The 17,015-nt window shown below is 41.2% G+C and overlaps 1 protein-coding gene across 1 annotated transcript; it reads left to right on the top strand.

Annotated features, from left to right (window-relative positions):
• Positions 1-13,749: 13,749 nt before the first annotated feature.
• LOC147439812 (proline dehydrogenase 2, mitochondrial-like) lies at positions 13,750-16,758 on the top strand. The gene is made up of 5 exons (XM_086485562.1): positions 13,750-13,872; positions 13,950-14,855; positions 15,071-15,716; positions 15,923-16,163; positions 16,612-16,758. Exons 2-5 carry the CDS (start codon positions 14,007-14,009, stop codon positions 16,652-16,654), a joined length of 1,779 nt encoding a protein of 592 aa, XP_086341688.1. The 5' UTR covers positions 13,750-13,872; positions 13,950-14,006; the 3' UTR covers positions 16,655-16,758.
• The last annotated feature ends 257 nt before the right edge of the window (positions 16,759-17,015 follow it).

The raw sequence follows: 17,015 nt of genomic DNA on the forward strand, positions 1-17,015 counted from the left end.
TGTCTACCAATTCGTATATTGGCCTCATGGTCTCCTCTTCTTGAGCTTGAGAGTCTCGATAAGGAGGCTTGTTAGTCGGTGAGCTTCCTGGAAGGAGCTCAATTTGATGGTCATCATACCCTCATTTTGGAGGTAAGTCTATAGGGATATCATCGATGAACACATCTTGGAATCCATTTAGAGAATTAGACAAGTCTAACTCTTCTTGATTCTTGCCATTTACATTTGATGAAACATTAGGATCTTTTAGAGACTCTTTGACAAAAATCATGTACGTAGAAACTGAGCTATTCATTGACTTATCAAAAGCAGGAGGATTTACAAGTGGAATAGTGCGACCACGCTCACTAGCATCTACATACATGTTCTTTTCCTTGTAGGTGAAGTAGATTCTCCTTTCAAGGAACTTCAATTTGGCAGCCATGCAATCAAACCATGGCGCCCCTAAGATAGCATCCTCATGTTGGAGAGAAGAGATGAAAAAGTCTTCTTTGTCGACATGGCTTTGGACATGAAGCCTCAACTTCCCAATCAAGGGAGTAACAAAGGCTTGCTGTCCCTTGAAATCTATGTTAGCCATTACCATATCTCCCATCTCAAAAGCTTGAATGTCCAACTTGGTGGCCAACTCCGTTGATATGAAGTTGTGAGTGGAGCCAAGGTCCAACAAGATGAAGGCATCATGCTCTCTTACCTTTCCCCAAGCATAGGAAAGTGATGATCCTTTGCAATGAGCATCCTCTTTTGGAGCTTCGATGGTGGAAGCCCTAGGAGTCTCACTGCAAGCATTCTTCTTGGGGCAAGAACGATAGCCATGTTCTTTCTCCCCACACTTGAAACACTTATGGTCCTTGCGAAAAGCTTCAAGCTCTTCAGGAGAGAGTATGTTTTTTCCTTTGTAAACTTTCTTCTCCTTGGACCGATTGTTGTTTTTGTTGTTGTTGTTGTTGGTAGTGACTTGGGAAGAATTTTGACCATTGGTTTTCCCTTTTGCATCATTTTTGTCTTTATTTTCCATGGGCTTGACATTCCGTCTAGCCCCTTGATGGAAATTGATGCGTGAAGCAACCATGGTGTGATGGATTACTTCGCTGATAGAACCACGCCATTGAGAGTTGAAGTATTCGGCCATCTCTTCAGGTAATCTTGCATAGAATTGTTGCCTTTGCTCGGCAAAGTCTATCTTTTGAAAGACCGTAGCCTTGAGATGTAAATCCCAAAACTTGTCTACATACTTGTGGATAGACTCATCAGAGAGAAGCTTCAAGCTGCGCCATTCGGTAAGCACTTTGTCCTTTGCATCGCTTGCAAGGAATTGCTTCATGATGGAAACTCGTAGAGTTTTCCATGTCTTTGGGGCTTCGCCATTTCCACGAAGGCTAGCCCACCATTGACGAGCTGATTTTTGAAAGTGCATAGCTACATGGCGTAGCTTGGAGGACTCCATGAAGCCCTCGTCTACAAAGGCCGCATCAAATTGCTGGATGAAGGCCAACACTTTGTCGGTAGCACCAAAGGTGCCATCATAGGTGAGAAAAGAAATACTCTTGCCTCCCTCCTTGAACTTATTTAGCTTTTGTGACATTCTCCATGCATGGTATGATTTGCAATGTCCTCCCCTCCTGTATTCTCTGGGAGAATAGCCATAGCTTTCATTGGAAGAGGAGGAAGGTGAAGAAGAATGAGAAGAGGGTGACCTCTTTCTAGCCCTTTTCTTCTTTTGTTTCCTCTCTTCCCTTTTGGAATGACAAGGAGAAGGACTATGTGTCGATCTTTTCCTCTTGGGAGGAGTGGTCGATCGTCTAGACCGCCATCTTCGTGGAGCCACGTCTTCAGAGGAACTTAGAGTTTCATTGCTTTCTTGTCCTTTGGATTTCTCCTCTTGAATGGGAGAGAGTCTTCTTTTGGGGGTCTCTTCAAGAGGCCTCCTAAGCTCTCTCTCCTCTTGGAGAGGAAGGAAATTCCATAAGCACGAAGTTGTTGATTAACTTTGGCTTGCAAAGCAGGGTTGCCCATAGCTTCCTGCAACCTAGTAATGAGATAATTCACGAACATGGGGGCATCATCATTAGCACCTTCATGTGCAAAATCAAAGATATATATTGGCAATCTACTCTCTTGATTATTGTCAGTCATGTTAACAAAATTTATGTATGTACTTAATGTATGCTTTGGAAATTCAAAACCTTAGTTGCCACTCCTCTTAGCTTTGAAAATCGGCTCTTAAGCATCTACACCCACGACTCGAAGTGGTTAATTATAGAGAGTAGTGGAGTAGGTCTAATATAGCAGAGATGCCAAGGGCTAGCTCCTTTCAGACTTCTTATGGCACAATAATGGTAAAGCCGTAGGGAAGTATAAAAAGACTCCATTATTCAGCCCAAAGCTCCCAAGGTGTGCACCATATCCCACATAGTGGGCTCAACAAAACCGATAATAGATCCCAGTTCCACTTACCCTAATATAATTAACAACATCAACCATTTATAGGCTACTTAAGGACCTCTCTTCTTAAGCAAGAAAAGAAAAAACAAATGCTCTGATACCAATGTAATGGAATTGGCCTATTAACTTGAGAGTAGCGGAAATTAATGAGAATATTTTTAAGAAATTACTTTGTGAGCATAGCGGGTGAACATAGTTGAAAATAACAACATAATCATAGCAATTAGTTAACTTGGCATGAACAATACTCTTGCAAGAGAGAGAATTTAGAGAACATGACAACATTTGAGGACCGGATTTATGTGGAGCTGGTCCCCCCTCCAATAGGCATTTGTATTATGATTTCTCCCATTAAGAGAGAGACTTGTTACAATACAATCTTTGTGTTCCTTGTGACCTAGGTGATGCAATGAAGATGGAAAGCTTCATGCATCACAAGCATAACATAAACTTTGAAGAAAGCTTTGACTATCCCAAGCCTCAGTCCCAAGACCTCAAACACCTTCGAATGTGGAGAGAGCTAGCAGGGAATGAGGGTAGGAAGAGGAAGAAGAAAAATTTCATAGGAGAAAGAATTAGTTCCTCACTTATCATAACTCTTCTTGCTAGCATATATAATAGCATAGTAACGAAGATGGAGAAGATGGCAAGCTTCAGCATTGAAGCATGGCTCTTGGTTGGATTTGCACTCCATAGCCAAGAGTGTTGGTGTAGGCTCTCAACCTCTACTTGCTTGGAGAAGGAGAGGGAGCTCTTGCACTTTGCACATTGCATAATGAGTGTGTGTGTGTGTGTGTGTGTGTGGGAGAGTATACCCCCTAAGCAGCCCCCTAGCTTGCTTTGGTCGACCCCCCCTTGTAGCTCATGCGTGAAGCTCATTGGACCTCCTCCAGGCCTAGCCAATCACAAGCAAGAGGCATTACAAGCAACAAGGGTAGCCTTGGGACAAGTGTCCCCCTTTCTCCTTTGAGAGAGAGGACTTGATAAATGCAAAGATAGTTAATTAAATCTCCTAAATTATCATTGGACCCCTTGGGTGGCCAACCAATAGGCTTCAGGCACACCATGAGGGCAACATGAGGAGGAACTTGACAAGTGTTGTACCAAGTAGGCCTTGTGTGAGTGCGTGGGTGTTCTCTCTCATCCCCCCTCATGTAGTGCTCGCCCCCTCCTTGTAGGGATTATATCTTTGACTTTTAACACCTCAAGCCCCTCAAGCTTAGGCCCAGTTCCCACCACAAGCTTGGCCCTTAAGCACTTCAAGCTTGGGGTGGATTCTCACCTCAAGTACAGCCCTAGCACCTCAAGCATTTCAAGCACCTCAAGCATCTCAATTATCAAGCACATCAAGCATCCCAAGCACCTCAATCATCAAGCACATTAAGCTTGGGCCGGGTTCCCACGTCAAGATCAGCCCTAGCTTACCTAAGGTCAAAGGACTTTTACACTCATTATTGGAGGTCTTCAATGAAGCTAACCCTAAGGTCTTATGATCCATTGGTTAGCCTTGCTCTTTGATAGACCATCTCTCATTTGGGCCCCTTTACCATTGGCCCCGTGTTGAGATAGATCTATAAGAACATGTCTATATCTTAACCCTTGTTCCCGTTTATTCTCTCACATTAAGTGATCAGTTAAATATGAGAAAATCATTTGGGTTGGTTAGATATTAGATTTTATGACACAATGTTCCCACTTTCCCGATCTTAAAAGGCCTTGTACTTTTTGTTGAACATACAATCGACTTTGTATACATGATGTCTACAATACAACTGCATGATTTGCGAAGTGCACAAATGACTAGTGTCTTGAAATTGGATTACTTGCTATTAATTTTTTTTGTGTGATCCAAGTAAACTTTATTGTTTTGTACTTTTGTATTAGCGGGTCTCTAAAGAGCATGTCTTGTGTGGTTGACATTGCAAAAGTGTAGGATTAATGGAGTGTACAGTATACCAATTAACACTCTCACTCACATGTATGTTGGTAATCATTTACACTCACACATGTATACCGGCTATCACTCACTCACATTTATGGAAGAAATCATCAATCAAACTAACATGTGTTTGGTTGATCCTAAAAGATCACTTGTCAATTATATAGTTTGCATGCATGTGCATAGCTTCACACATATATTAATTAGGATATACCTATATGATAGTTAGCATCATCTATATGCTAGTTGACATATGTTGGTTAGCATACATGTTTGACATACATATGTATGCTAGCTAGCATCCATATGTATGTTAGTTAGCATACACGTGTATGCTAGTTAATATACATCTTTATTCTAACTAAGATACATATGTTTGCGAAGTGAAACCACCTACATCTAGTATGTATACATCAATATGTTAGTTAGTATATACTGGCTGCTCGCACTTATCTATATGTTAACTAGCATACAAGTGTATGCTAGTATATGCTAGTTAGCATACTAGTTTATGCTAGTATACATACACATGTGTCATTACCACTTACTTGTATGCTAGTAACATACATGCGTATCCAATTTATATATACTAGTTAGCATACTAGTGTATGCTAGTACACATACACATGTATACTAGTTCACATAAGCCTATATCCAATTAGTTTATACTAGTCATTACCACTTACCTATATGCTAGTAACATACATTTGTATCTAATTTCTATATACTAGTTAGCGTACTAGTGTATGCTAGTACACATACACGTATACTAGTTCACATATGCCTATATCCAATTTGTTTATACTAGCATACACTTGTATGCTAGTATATGCTAGTTAGCATACTAACCTATCCTAGTACACATACACATGTATACTAGTTCACATGCGCCTATATCCAATTTGTTTATACTAGCATACAATTGTATGCTAGTATATGCTAGTTAGCCTACTAACTAGTATACACATACACATGTATACTAGTTCACATGCGCCTATATCCAATTTGTTTATACTAGCATACAATTGTATGCTAGTATATGCTAGTTAGCCTACTAACGTATCGTAGTACACATACACATGTATACTAGTTCACATATGCCTATGTCCAATTAGTTTATACTAGTCATTACCACTTACATGTATGCTAGTAACATACATGTGTATCAAATTTGTATATAGTAGTTAGCATACTAGTGTATACTAGTGTATGCTAGTACACATACATATACGCCTATATCCAACTAGTATATAGTACTCATTACCACTTACCTCTATGCTAGTAACATACATGTGTATCCGATTTGTATATACTAGTCATTGGACACTTACCTGTATGCTAGTCAACATACATGTGTATGCTAATTAACATACACCTCTATCCAACTAGCAAAAAATTGTGTGCTAGCTAGAATATACTGGTTGTCACTCACATTTTCATGTTTTCTAGTTAGGATACATGTGGATGCTCATTATGATATACTTTTACCAAATTTCTATGCTTACCAAGAAGGGAGAGGAGGAAGAGAGGGAAACAAAGTACACACTCACACTCTTCTAGAAATTAGTTTTAACTCTCTTGCTTAGTGTGTTGAAGAATTAAAGATAGGTACATTTCAAATGGAAAGCTATTATAGATAACCCCATAGATTTTCTCGGTGATACAATAGAGGTTCTTTTTTTTTTGGGATATGCTCCATGGCTATCTTTGTACAATGCATGTCATAAAATCTAATATCTAGCCAACCCAAATGATTTTCTCATATTAAACAGATCATTTAATGTGGGAGAATAAACGGGAACAAGGGTTAGGATATAGATGTGCTTATGGATCTATCTCAACACTGGGTCAAGGTAAAAGGGTCCAAATGAGAGATGGTATGTCAAAGAGCAATGCTACCTAATGGATCCTAAAGACCTTAGGGTTAGCTTCATTCAAGACCTCCAAAGTTAGTGTTAAAATTCCTTAGACCTAGGACCTTAAGCAAGTTGGGGCCGACCTTGAGGTGGGAATCCTACCCAAGCATGACGTGCTTGTCGTGCTTGCTGACTAAGGTGCTTAAGGTGTTTGTGGGAACCTTTGCCCAAGCTCAAGGTTCTTGTCATGCTTAAATGCTTAAATGACTAAGGTGCTTGAAGTGTTCAATTCAAACATGATCTCTCAGGAGTCATAAACGATTTCCATGCTTAAATGACTAAGGCGCTTGAAGTGTTTAATCCAAACATGATCTCTTACGAAGCATAAAAGACACATGTCAAGATCCTCAACATTTGGCCCTCATGATGTGCTTGAATCCTATTGGATAGGCTTTAAAGAGGTCCAATGAGAATTTAGATGCATTTAAATAAATAATGAAGCTCTTTCTCTCAAAGAGGAAAAAGAGGACACTTGTCCAAATGATATAATGAAATAATACAATAAAGAGCGGGGGGGGGGGGGGGGCGAGAGGGAGAGAGAGAGAGCAAGCATGAGAGGGGGCTACTCTCCCACACACACACACACACACACACACACACACACACACTCATTGTGTGAAGTGCAAAGTGCAAGAGCTCCATCTCCTTCTCCAAGCTTGTTGAGAAGTTGAGAGCCTACATCAACACTCTTGGCTATGGAATGCAAATCCAACCAAGAGCCATGCTTCAATGCTTAGGCTTGCCATCTTCTTCATCTTCATTACTATGCTATTATGCTATGCTAAGCAAGAAGAGTGATGATAAGTGAGGAACTATTTCTTTCTCCTATGAATGATTCCTCTTCCTCTTCCCTACCTTCATTCCCTACTAGCTCTCTCTACCTTCAAAGGTGTTTGAGGCCTTGGGACTGAGGCCGGGGATGGTTAATGCTTTTACAAAGTTTATGTTATGCTCGTAATGCATGAAGCTTTCCATCTTCATAGCATCACCAAGGTCAAAAGGAACACAAAGATTGTATTGTACCAAGTCTCTCTTGATGGGAGAATCTATAATACAAAAGCCTTTTGAAGGGGGGACCGGCTCCAATTAAATCCGGTCCTCAACTGTTGTCATGTTCTCTAATACTCTCTCTTGCAAAAATAGTGTTCATGCCAAGTTAACTAAGTATAACGGTTATGTTGCTACCGCTAATTAAGTTCACCTTTAATGTTCTCAAAGTAGTTTCATGAAAATGCTCACTCTAATTCTCTTAATTTTGCTATCCTTCAAATTCATAGGCCATTTCCATTACATTGGTATTATAGCTATTGGTTTCTCTTTTCTTGCTTAAGAAGAGAGGTCCTTGAGTTGTCCATGAAAGGTTGGACCTGTTCATTGCAATAGAGTAAGTGGGATAGGGATCTATTATCTTGGTTGAGAAGGACTTAGTTTGAGGTACACCGTTGGGAGCTATAGTCTTAATAATGGACTCTCTCGGGGCTTGCCTTTGGCTTAACCATTATTGAGCTACTAGCAAGCTCAACAGAAACCATAATCAACCGTGCAATGTTAGACCCTCTCCACTAGTCTTTGCAACCAACAGTCTCTAAACCATGTGTGTGGCTGCTTGAGAACTAATTTTCAAAGGTAAAGAGGAATAGCGACTAAGGTCTTTGAGAGTACCAAAGCACAAAGTAATTCTATACATAAGTTTACAAAGCATGGCTGACAATAACCAAGAGAGTAGAATGAACATTGATAACTTTGATCTTGCACATGAAGGTGCTAATGATAATGCCCCCATGTTTGTTAATTATCTTGTTACAAGGTTGCATCAGCTATGGACAACCCTGCTTTGCAAGACGAAGTTACTCAACAACTTCGTGCTTATGGGATTTTCCTTCCTCTCCAAGAGGAGAGAGAGCTTAGGAGGTCTCTTGATGAGACTCCCGAAAGAAGACTCTCTCCCATAAGAGAGGACGAATCCAAAGAACGAGAAAGAAAAAAATCCCTAAGTTCCTCTGAAGATTGGGCTCCACAAAGATGGCGGTCTAGACGATCGCCAACTCCTCCCAAGAGGAAACGGTCAACCCATAGTCCTTCTCCTCGTCACTTCAAAAGGGAAGAGAGGAAACAAACGAAGAAAAAGGCAAGAAAGAGGTCACCCCCTTCTCCTTCTTCTTCACCTCCCTCTTCTTTCGACGAAAGCAACAGCTATTCTCCTAGAGAATACAAGACGAGAGGACATCACAAAACATACCCTGCATGGCGAAGGTCCCAAAAGCTCAAGAAATTCAAAGAGGGAGGAAAGAGTATCTCTTTTCTCACCTATGATGGCACCTTTGGTGCCACCGACAAAGCATTGGTCTTCATCCAACAATTTGATGCGGCCTTTGGATACGAGGGCTTCACAGATTCCTCCAAGCTACTCCATGTAGCTATGCACTTCCAAAAGTTTGCCCGTCAATGGTGGGCTAGTCTCCACGGGAATGGTGAAGCCCCAAGAACATGAAAAACTCTGTGAGTTTCCATAATGAAGCAATTCCTTGCAAGCGATGCCAAGGACAAAGTGCTCACCAAATGGCGAGGTTTGAAGCTACTCTTCAACAAGTCTATCCACAAACATGTAGACAAGTTTTTGGACTTACATCTCAAAGCTACAGGCTTTCAAAGGATAGACTTTGCCAAAAAAAAGCAACAATTTTGTGCGGGATTACCTGAACAAATGGCCGAGTATGTCAGCTCACAACCGCCTAGCACTATCACCAAAGTCATCCACCACACTATGGTTGCTTCAAGGATCAATTTCCAACAAGGGGCAAGAAGAAATTTCAAGCCCATGAAAAACAAGGATTGAAATGAAGCTAAAGGGAAGAACAATGGTCAAAACTCTTCCCAAGGCAACACCAACAACAACAGCGACAAGACCAAGGAGAAAGGAGCTTACAAAAGTAAAAATAAGCTCTCTCCCAAAGAATTAGAGGCCTTTCATAAAGACCATAATGCTTTAAGTGTGGGGAGCAAGGACATGGTTATCATTCTTGCCCCAAAAGAAATGTACGCAATGACACTCCTAGAGCTTCCATGGTTGAAGCTCCAAAAGAGGATACTCATTGCAAAGTCTCATCCCTTTCCTATGCTTGGGGAAAGGTGAGGGAGCATGATGCCTTCATCTTGTTTGACCCTGGCTCTACTCACAACTTCATATCAATAGAGTTGGCCACTACGTTGGGCATTTAAGCTGTCAATATGGGAGATACTATAATTTCCGATGGAGCTTTCAAGGGGTAGCAAGCCTCCGTTACTCCCTTGATTGGGAAGTTGAGGCTTCATGTCAAAATATACGTCGACAAAGAATATTTTTTCAACCACATGGTTGCCAACATGAAGTTCCCTAAAAGGAGAATCTCCTTCACCTACAATGAAAAGAGCATGTATATAGATGCTAATGAGTCTGGTCGTACTATACCACTTGTAAATTCACCTGCTTTTGATAAGTCAATGAAAATCTTGGTTTTTGCGTACATGATTTTTGTCAAAGAATCCACCAATGACGCTAATGTTTTATCAAATGAAAATCATAGGAATCAAGAAGAGTTAGACTTGTCTACTTTTCTAAATGGATTCCAAGATGTTTTTATTGGTGATATCCCTATGGACTTACCTCCAAAACGAGGGGATGATGACCATCGAATTGAGCTCCTACCAGGAAGCTCACCACCTAACAAACCTCCTTATAGAGTTTCTCAAGCTCAACAAGAGGAGATTATGAGGCAAGTGCAAGAACTGGTAGACAAAGGGATGGTGAGGCCTATCTCCTCTCTTTTTTGTTCTCCAGTCCTTTAGTACAAAAGAAAGATGGTACATATCGCATGTGTGTGGACTATCGATCGCTAAACCATCTCACTATCAAAAACAGATTTCATGTACTGCAGGTCAAAGATCTATTTGATAAACTACAAGGTTCGACGTACTTCAGTAGGATTGACCTTAAAAGTTTCTATCATCAAATAAGGATAGTGAATGAAGATATCATAAGACTGCATTTCGTACAACGTTTGATCTTTATGAATATCTAGTCATGCCTTTTGGCTTGACTAATGCACCAGCCACATTCAATCATTTGATGGAGAAAATATTTAGACCCTACCGCAAGTTCACTGGAGTGTTCTTTGATGATATCATCATCTACTCCAAGTCCCTACTCCAAGTCCTTGAGGAGCACAAGCAACATCTCCAGGTAATTTTTTAAGCTCTGAGGGAGAACAAGCTTTTTATCAAACAAAAGAAGAGAAAATTTTTCCTTCAAGAGATTCAATACTTAGGTCACATTATCTCTCAAGATGGTATCCGTATGGATCCATCAAAGTTGGAGGTAATAAAAGCATGGCCTAATCCAAGGAATCTACACAAGCTAAGAATCTTTATTCGCATGTTTGCATACCATAGATGCTTCATAGCAAAATTCTCTCAAATAGCAGGACCATTGCATGACTTAACAAAAAAGAACGTTAAGTACTTATGGACTACTAAAGAACAAAATGCTTTTGACAAGTGCGAAGAGAAGCTTATCTCCCAACTAGTCCTTATGCTTCTGGATCTCTCATATCCATTTGAGGTCCAATGTGATGCTTGTGGTTATTGCCTTGGACCAGTTTTTCTTCAAGAAGAGCATGCCATAGCATATGAGAGCCAAAGGCTCAATGCTGATGAACAGGTCTTGGGCATACACGAAAAAGAGCTTCTAGTTGTTCTATATGTCCTAGACACATGGAAGCACTATCTTTTGGGGACTCCATTTATTTTGCAAACGGACCACCAAAGTCTCAAGTACTTCATGACGCAAACCAAGCTTTCCGACAAACAAATGAGGTGGGCAAATTTTCTTTTGCAATTTTATTTTCATATTGCTCACATTGCTGGTAAGCACAATCAAGTGGCCGATGCACATTCATGACGACCAAGAGTTAATGCAGTGTCTATAGCAACTCAAAATTACCTATCTTCTATGGTAGATGAGTATGCTACTGACCCTGACTTTAAAGACATAATGTCAGCCCTTGCATTGGCGAAGAAAGAAGAACCATTCACCTTGCAAGATGGTTATCTTCTCCATGGCAATAGGCTATATGTTACCCACTCCCTTCGGGAGAAAGTCATGTATGAATCCCATGCTCCTCCCTATGCGGGGCATAGAGGCATTCAACCTACTCTTCGAGAAGTAGAGACGTACTTCTATTGGCCTACCATGAAAGTGGACATACAAGTGTATGTTTCAAAATGTGTGGTATGCCAAAAGACTAAGTATGATAGAGGGAAGAAACTTAGATTACTCTAGCCATTGCCAATTCCTAATTTACTATGGGAGAGTATATCCATGGATTTTATCTCTGGATTACCGAAGTCTATCCATGGGAATACGGTAATATGGACAATAGTCAACAGGTTTAGTAAGAAAGCACACTTTATTCCTGTCAAAAAGACTATTAAGGCACACGAAATGGCAACTCTCTTCATATCTCAAATTTTTAAACACCATGGATTGCCAACATCCATCGTGTCACATAGAGATCCTAGTATGACCAGTAATTTTTGGAAAGGTCTCTTTGAAAATCTAGGTACAAGATTGAATCTCTCTTCGGCCTATCACCCACAAACGGATGGACAAAGTGAGATAGCCAATCTTATGATACTCGATCTACTAAAGACTTATGTTACAGAAGTAGATCAACGCTCGCAATGGGAGAAGTACTTACCCCTTGTAGAGTATGCGTACAATAATACTATCCATACTACTATGGGAAAAGCACCTTTTGAGATCATAGAGGGAAGACCTAAAAGTCCCTTGCTACTTAAAGTACATGGGAAGATCTTCGTTGTTGATGAGTATAGCCGTGACCTACAAGAATCTTTTCAAAAGATTAAGGAAGCTATATGCATCTCTCAACAAAGGCAAAAAGCTATTGCTGACAAGCACGAAAGGCCTTAACGTTCAAAGAAAACGATTGGGTCTTACTTAAGTTTCCCAAGGCTAGATTGAGGCAAACGACGGGGGAAATTCCTACGGGCCATCAAAAGTATTATGCTAAACTAGCAACAAGATACTATGGTCCTTTTCAAATCTTGAAGCCAATCAATGACATGGATTATCAACTCAAGTTGCCCAACCATTGACTCATACACAATGCTTTTCATGTGAGCCTACTTAAGCCCTACAAAGGAGAGCCACCAAGAGAACCAATTATTGAAGACCCTCTAGAAATCGAAGACCAAGAAGAGGTGCTACAACCCGAAGCTATCTTTCGGCGTGAAGACAAGGTACTACGGCATGGTAAGATTATCCAACGGTATCTTATTAAGTTTAAAAATTATCCTTTTGAAGATGCTAGGTGAATGCAAGGAATACAACTTAAGGATGGTATGAACCTTGTCAATGCTTACAATGCTACACTAGAGGAAGCAAATGTAAATGCTTTTTAAATGAACAATGTTTTTGTCTTAAAAGACTAATTCTCTTTTGTGCACAAATTTAAATAGTATGCATGCTTAGAATCATGTTTGCGATGATGAGTCACTCAAGCACCAAGTAGGTGGCCAAGTAGAATTTGTCACTCTACTTTGGGAGTATGATATGGACTAAAGAGCATACATTCTACCCACTAAGAAACGTAGACTAATGACTGAGACTTTATCGCTTCTACCTCATAGTCGAGGACGACGATGATTTCAAGAGAGAGGTAATGTCATAAAATCTAATATCTAACCAACCCAAATGATTTTCTCATATTAAACTAATCATTTAATGTGGGAGAATAAACAGGAACAAGGGTTAGGATATAGACGTGTGCTTATGGATCTATCTCAACACGGGGCCAAGGTAAAAGGGTCCAAATGAGACCATCGTTCTTGGAGAGTAGAGGTAGTCTTGTGCTTAAATCCTTGAGCTTAAGAGTCACCCTCTTGGGTTAGAGCTCGTGCTATCTCTATGACTGTGTGCACTCAAGGCTAGCTAGGCTCGTGAGTAGATGTAGCTATGGTGTTCTTGACCTTCCTATGCTCATGTAACCTATTACTCAATTATCTAGATTGTCTCCATCATTGTCTCTCTCACTTTTCTTATATCTTGATTAGAGTCATAAGCAATCTTGTTTATCTCCAAATCATACCGGTTTTTGACAATGAGTATTTAGTATGCTTGATTAAAATCGTGTGCTTTGATTGGGTTCACATGGTGTTCGCTTTGGATTACATCCAAGATCGGACGGCGGAGAATCAATCCCGCCGTCCCTGACTCATGGGAACCACCTCGCAAGGGGGGTATCACACGAGCACGTGGGTGAGTCCACAAGAATCAAGAAATTCCTTGGCAGATGACCACGCCAGGTCACAGCATGTTTGTCCACCTGGGCAATGTACGGGCTGCCCACGTAGGAGTGCCACTTGACCCGGCGTCGGCCGCACTTTTCAAAACTCCACGAAGAAGATCGATCGCGAGTGCTTTGCTTCTGTTTCGCATTCGTCTTCTTCGAGCTACCATCGTTGCTTCCTACGTCTGTACAGTCCCGTTGCTCAAACCCTGCTTGCTCCGCCGGTGTAAGTCCCCTTTCTTTATTTCATCCTTTGGGTTGCTGCTTTTCGCTCTTTCTGTTCGCTAAGCCCTAAAACTTCAGCCTTCCCTTCGTGGCAAGCCTCTCCGCATCGTTGAAAAACTGCTCTTTCTCTCTGTGATGGCATGGCGATTCTGGAGAGCATCGTCCAGATTTGGCAATCGTTGTAAACGGCTCCCCAGCTCGGAGTACCCTTGTTATCCGTCTGTTCCTGGAAGCTCCCATGGAAAGCTCCGAAAGTCACCTTCAACAGCAAGCAAAGGCGGAACTGAAAGCATCCCTGAAACAACCTCGTACCCAATCTGCTATGATAGGGTCTCTGCTGATAATTCAAACTCCCATCAAGTTTTGAATGCATCATCCAATCTCGCAATCGGAGGTGTCACTACCAGCCAGGCAGAAGGATGCTGTCCATGGATATGCAGAGGGCCAGGTTTTGCAAACAGCAAACCAGGAACTTTGAAGTTTTTGTCAAAATCAATGAGGACTTTCTGCTCTGTGAGCCGGTCGACTTCACATCATCTTGATCGCCTTCACGAGCTCCCCCCAGTCCTTGGAAATAGAACAGGGGAGATAGTGGAACCAGATATTCTTTGTACAGAAGATGGACAAGTACTTTACTCGGGCATGAAATCATCAGAACTCCTCTCTACTTTGATAAACCTGCAGCTTGTTGCATATGAGCCCTTAGTTGATCTCAGCAGCAAAGTGCTGAAATCACCTCTTATGAAATTCTTCTTTTATAAGCAGCCTCTTCTAGCTATGGTGAAGAGGACAGCCTATTCACATTTCTGTGCAGGAGAAAATGTTAAGGAAGCTTCCAGAACACTCCAGAGGATGTGGGAGCTGGGATTGAAGAGCATACTTGACTACAGTTTAGAAGATGCTGTGGACAATAATTCTTGTGATAGCAATTTGAAGGGATTCTTGCAAACAATAGTTCAAAGCAAGCAGCTTCCAACTGGATCGGTGTGTCATTGTGCTCGTTATGCGTTATCGCCTATGCTTGAAAAAGTCCCCATATATGGTTTTTCATGCATTTTACCAGCTATTTTGTTTCGTAAGAATGGTTGCTACAAGTTGTCACGTAGCTTGTCAAAATGCACTGTTGTAAATGAGCTGCATGTGGGCCTTTTAACGATAGTTTTGAAAGAATCTTTCTTGCTTTTGCCTCTTGTGAGCAGGTGAGCTTTTCTTGTGTGAAGATGACAGCTTTGTGCCCGCTCCCTCTGCTCGAGAAAATTAGCAGCCTTCTTAGGTGGAAACATATGCATGCAGAGTTCAAACTTCCATGGAGAGAAGATGTTCTGCCTCTGCTTGTGAGTGAAAGTCCAATGTATCATGTAAGAGCCCCGCCAGAGCCTTTGACGGCAGAGGAGGAGCACAACTTGTGTTTGGCCAAGGACAGGCTATGGAGGCTATGCGGGGCATGTGAAGATGCAAAATTGCCTTTGCTTGTTGATGCTGAGTACACTTCTGTGCAACCAGCTATTGACTATTACACATACGTTGCTGCTTCAGAGTTCAACAGGCATGAAAGCCCCCTGGTATACAGCACCATCCAAGCTTACCTGAAGGATTCTCTACCACGATTGTCTTTAGCTGCCAACGAAGCTGGCAAAAGGGGAATGAGCTTTGGAGTGAAACTGGTCCGTGGAGCCTACATAACCAGGGAGTCTGCTCTTGCTGCATCTCTTGGAGTGGAATCACCAATTCATTCATGTATCGAAAAGACCCATGACTGCTATGATAGATGTGCTGCCTTTATGATGGAACGTGTAGCAAGCACTCAGGGGGCGGTCGTCCTGGCAACCCACAACTTTGATTCTGGTGAGAATTTTTTGTTGGTGATTTAATGTGCAGTAGTAGTATTAAGTCCTAGTAATATAGGCATTTTTTTAAATTTCTGTGTTTGAGCTTCATAAATAAGTTCAATCTTCTATGGGGACATTCAAAGCAGTTATATATTCATGAGGGGGTTCAAGTTTAATGCTTCAACGACTAGCTTTTCTCTGATTGGGTTCTTTGTAATTTAGGTAGAGCTGCAGCTGTGAAAGCGGAGAGCCTGGGTCTTTTGAAGGGCAAGCCACATTTGCAATTTGCTCAACTGAAGGGTATGGCTGATGGGCTCTCCCTTGCCTTGGTACATGCTGGGTTTCAAGTGAGCAAATACCTTCCATTTGGGCCTGTTGAGCATGTAATGCCCTACCTCATAAGAAGGGCCGAGGAGAACAGGGGCCTACTAGGAAACACGAGTGCAGATCGTGCTCGCATAAGGTGTCTCCCTTCTCCTCTTTTACTGCTCTCTGATTGCAGTTTTTGTATGCTTTTGGTAGACTCTCAAGATGATTGGGCTTTGAAATTTCTGTCATGTGCATGATCAACTTTTTTTCAGGTTTTGGGTTAGCTTTAATTACAATCTTATCTTATGGTGACATCCACATTGGGTGGTTTTTTATGATTGAACCAAGTTTGGCTATTGTAAAACGTCCTCGGACTAGCCATTTATATGAAGCCTGATGACCGTATTACAGTGAGGTGGTAATGAAGGAAGGGGTGAAGATGTTAATCCACATTCATGGAATGCGATAACTATCTCTGATTACACTGCATGGAAATTGTTATTGTTTATATCTGCATAATTAGGCATGGATGGACCTAGGTTCCTTGCTAACCACCATATCAACCATTGAAGACTAAAGCTAATTTTGCATTGTGTGTGCAGGCAAGAACTCAGAAGGAGATTCCTTTCACATTTCCAATTTTGACTCGGGTGCAAGAACCTCCCGATGATTGAAGGCCTGGGTGGCCGTATTGATTTTATTCAATCTGTACATTAAATTATATATAATTGATAATCTCTCTCTCTCTCTCTCTCTCTCTCTCTCTCTCTCTCTCTCTCGTTGTAGAAAGTAGTCATTTCCCTCTTAAGAGTATACTGTCTTGTTTGGAAGTACTGCCATCATCTCTTTGGGATGTTTTCAAAATGCCAAAATGTGTGTAGCAAAGTGAACATAAAAGCAATGGATGGTATAGTGATTCTCAAGGAAAACACCTTCATTCTAGAGGTGTCTATTTGCAAGTGTACTGCGATTTAGTACGAACAGAGGTGCTTTAAATATTGAAAGT

The sequence above is a fragment of the Adiantum capillus-veneris genome, chromosome 16, assembly GCF_014529385.1.
Source record: "Adiantum capillus-veneris isolate H3 chromosome 16, ASM1452938v2, whole genome shotgun sequence".
Classification (NCBI taxonomy): Eukaryota; Viridiplantae; Streptophyta; class Polypodiopsida; order Polypodiales; family Pteridaceae; genus Adiantum; species Adiantum capillus-veneris.

Bases quoted from the DNA above. Each gene is read 5' to 3' on its own strand.
- LOC147439812 (XM_086485562.1), top strand. From the start codon at position 14,007: ATGGCATGGCGATTCTGGAGAGCATCGTCCAGATTTGGCAATCGTTGT. The intron at 14,856-15,070 runs GTGTGTCATTGT...TCTTGTGAGCAG, and splicing joins AGCAGCTTCCAACTGGATCG to GTGAGCTTTTCTTGTGTGAA. The intron at 15,717-15,922 runs GTGAGAATTTTT...TTTGTAATTTAG, and splicing joins AACCCACAACTTTGATTCTG to GTAGAGCTGCAGCTGTGAAA.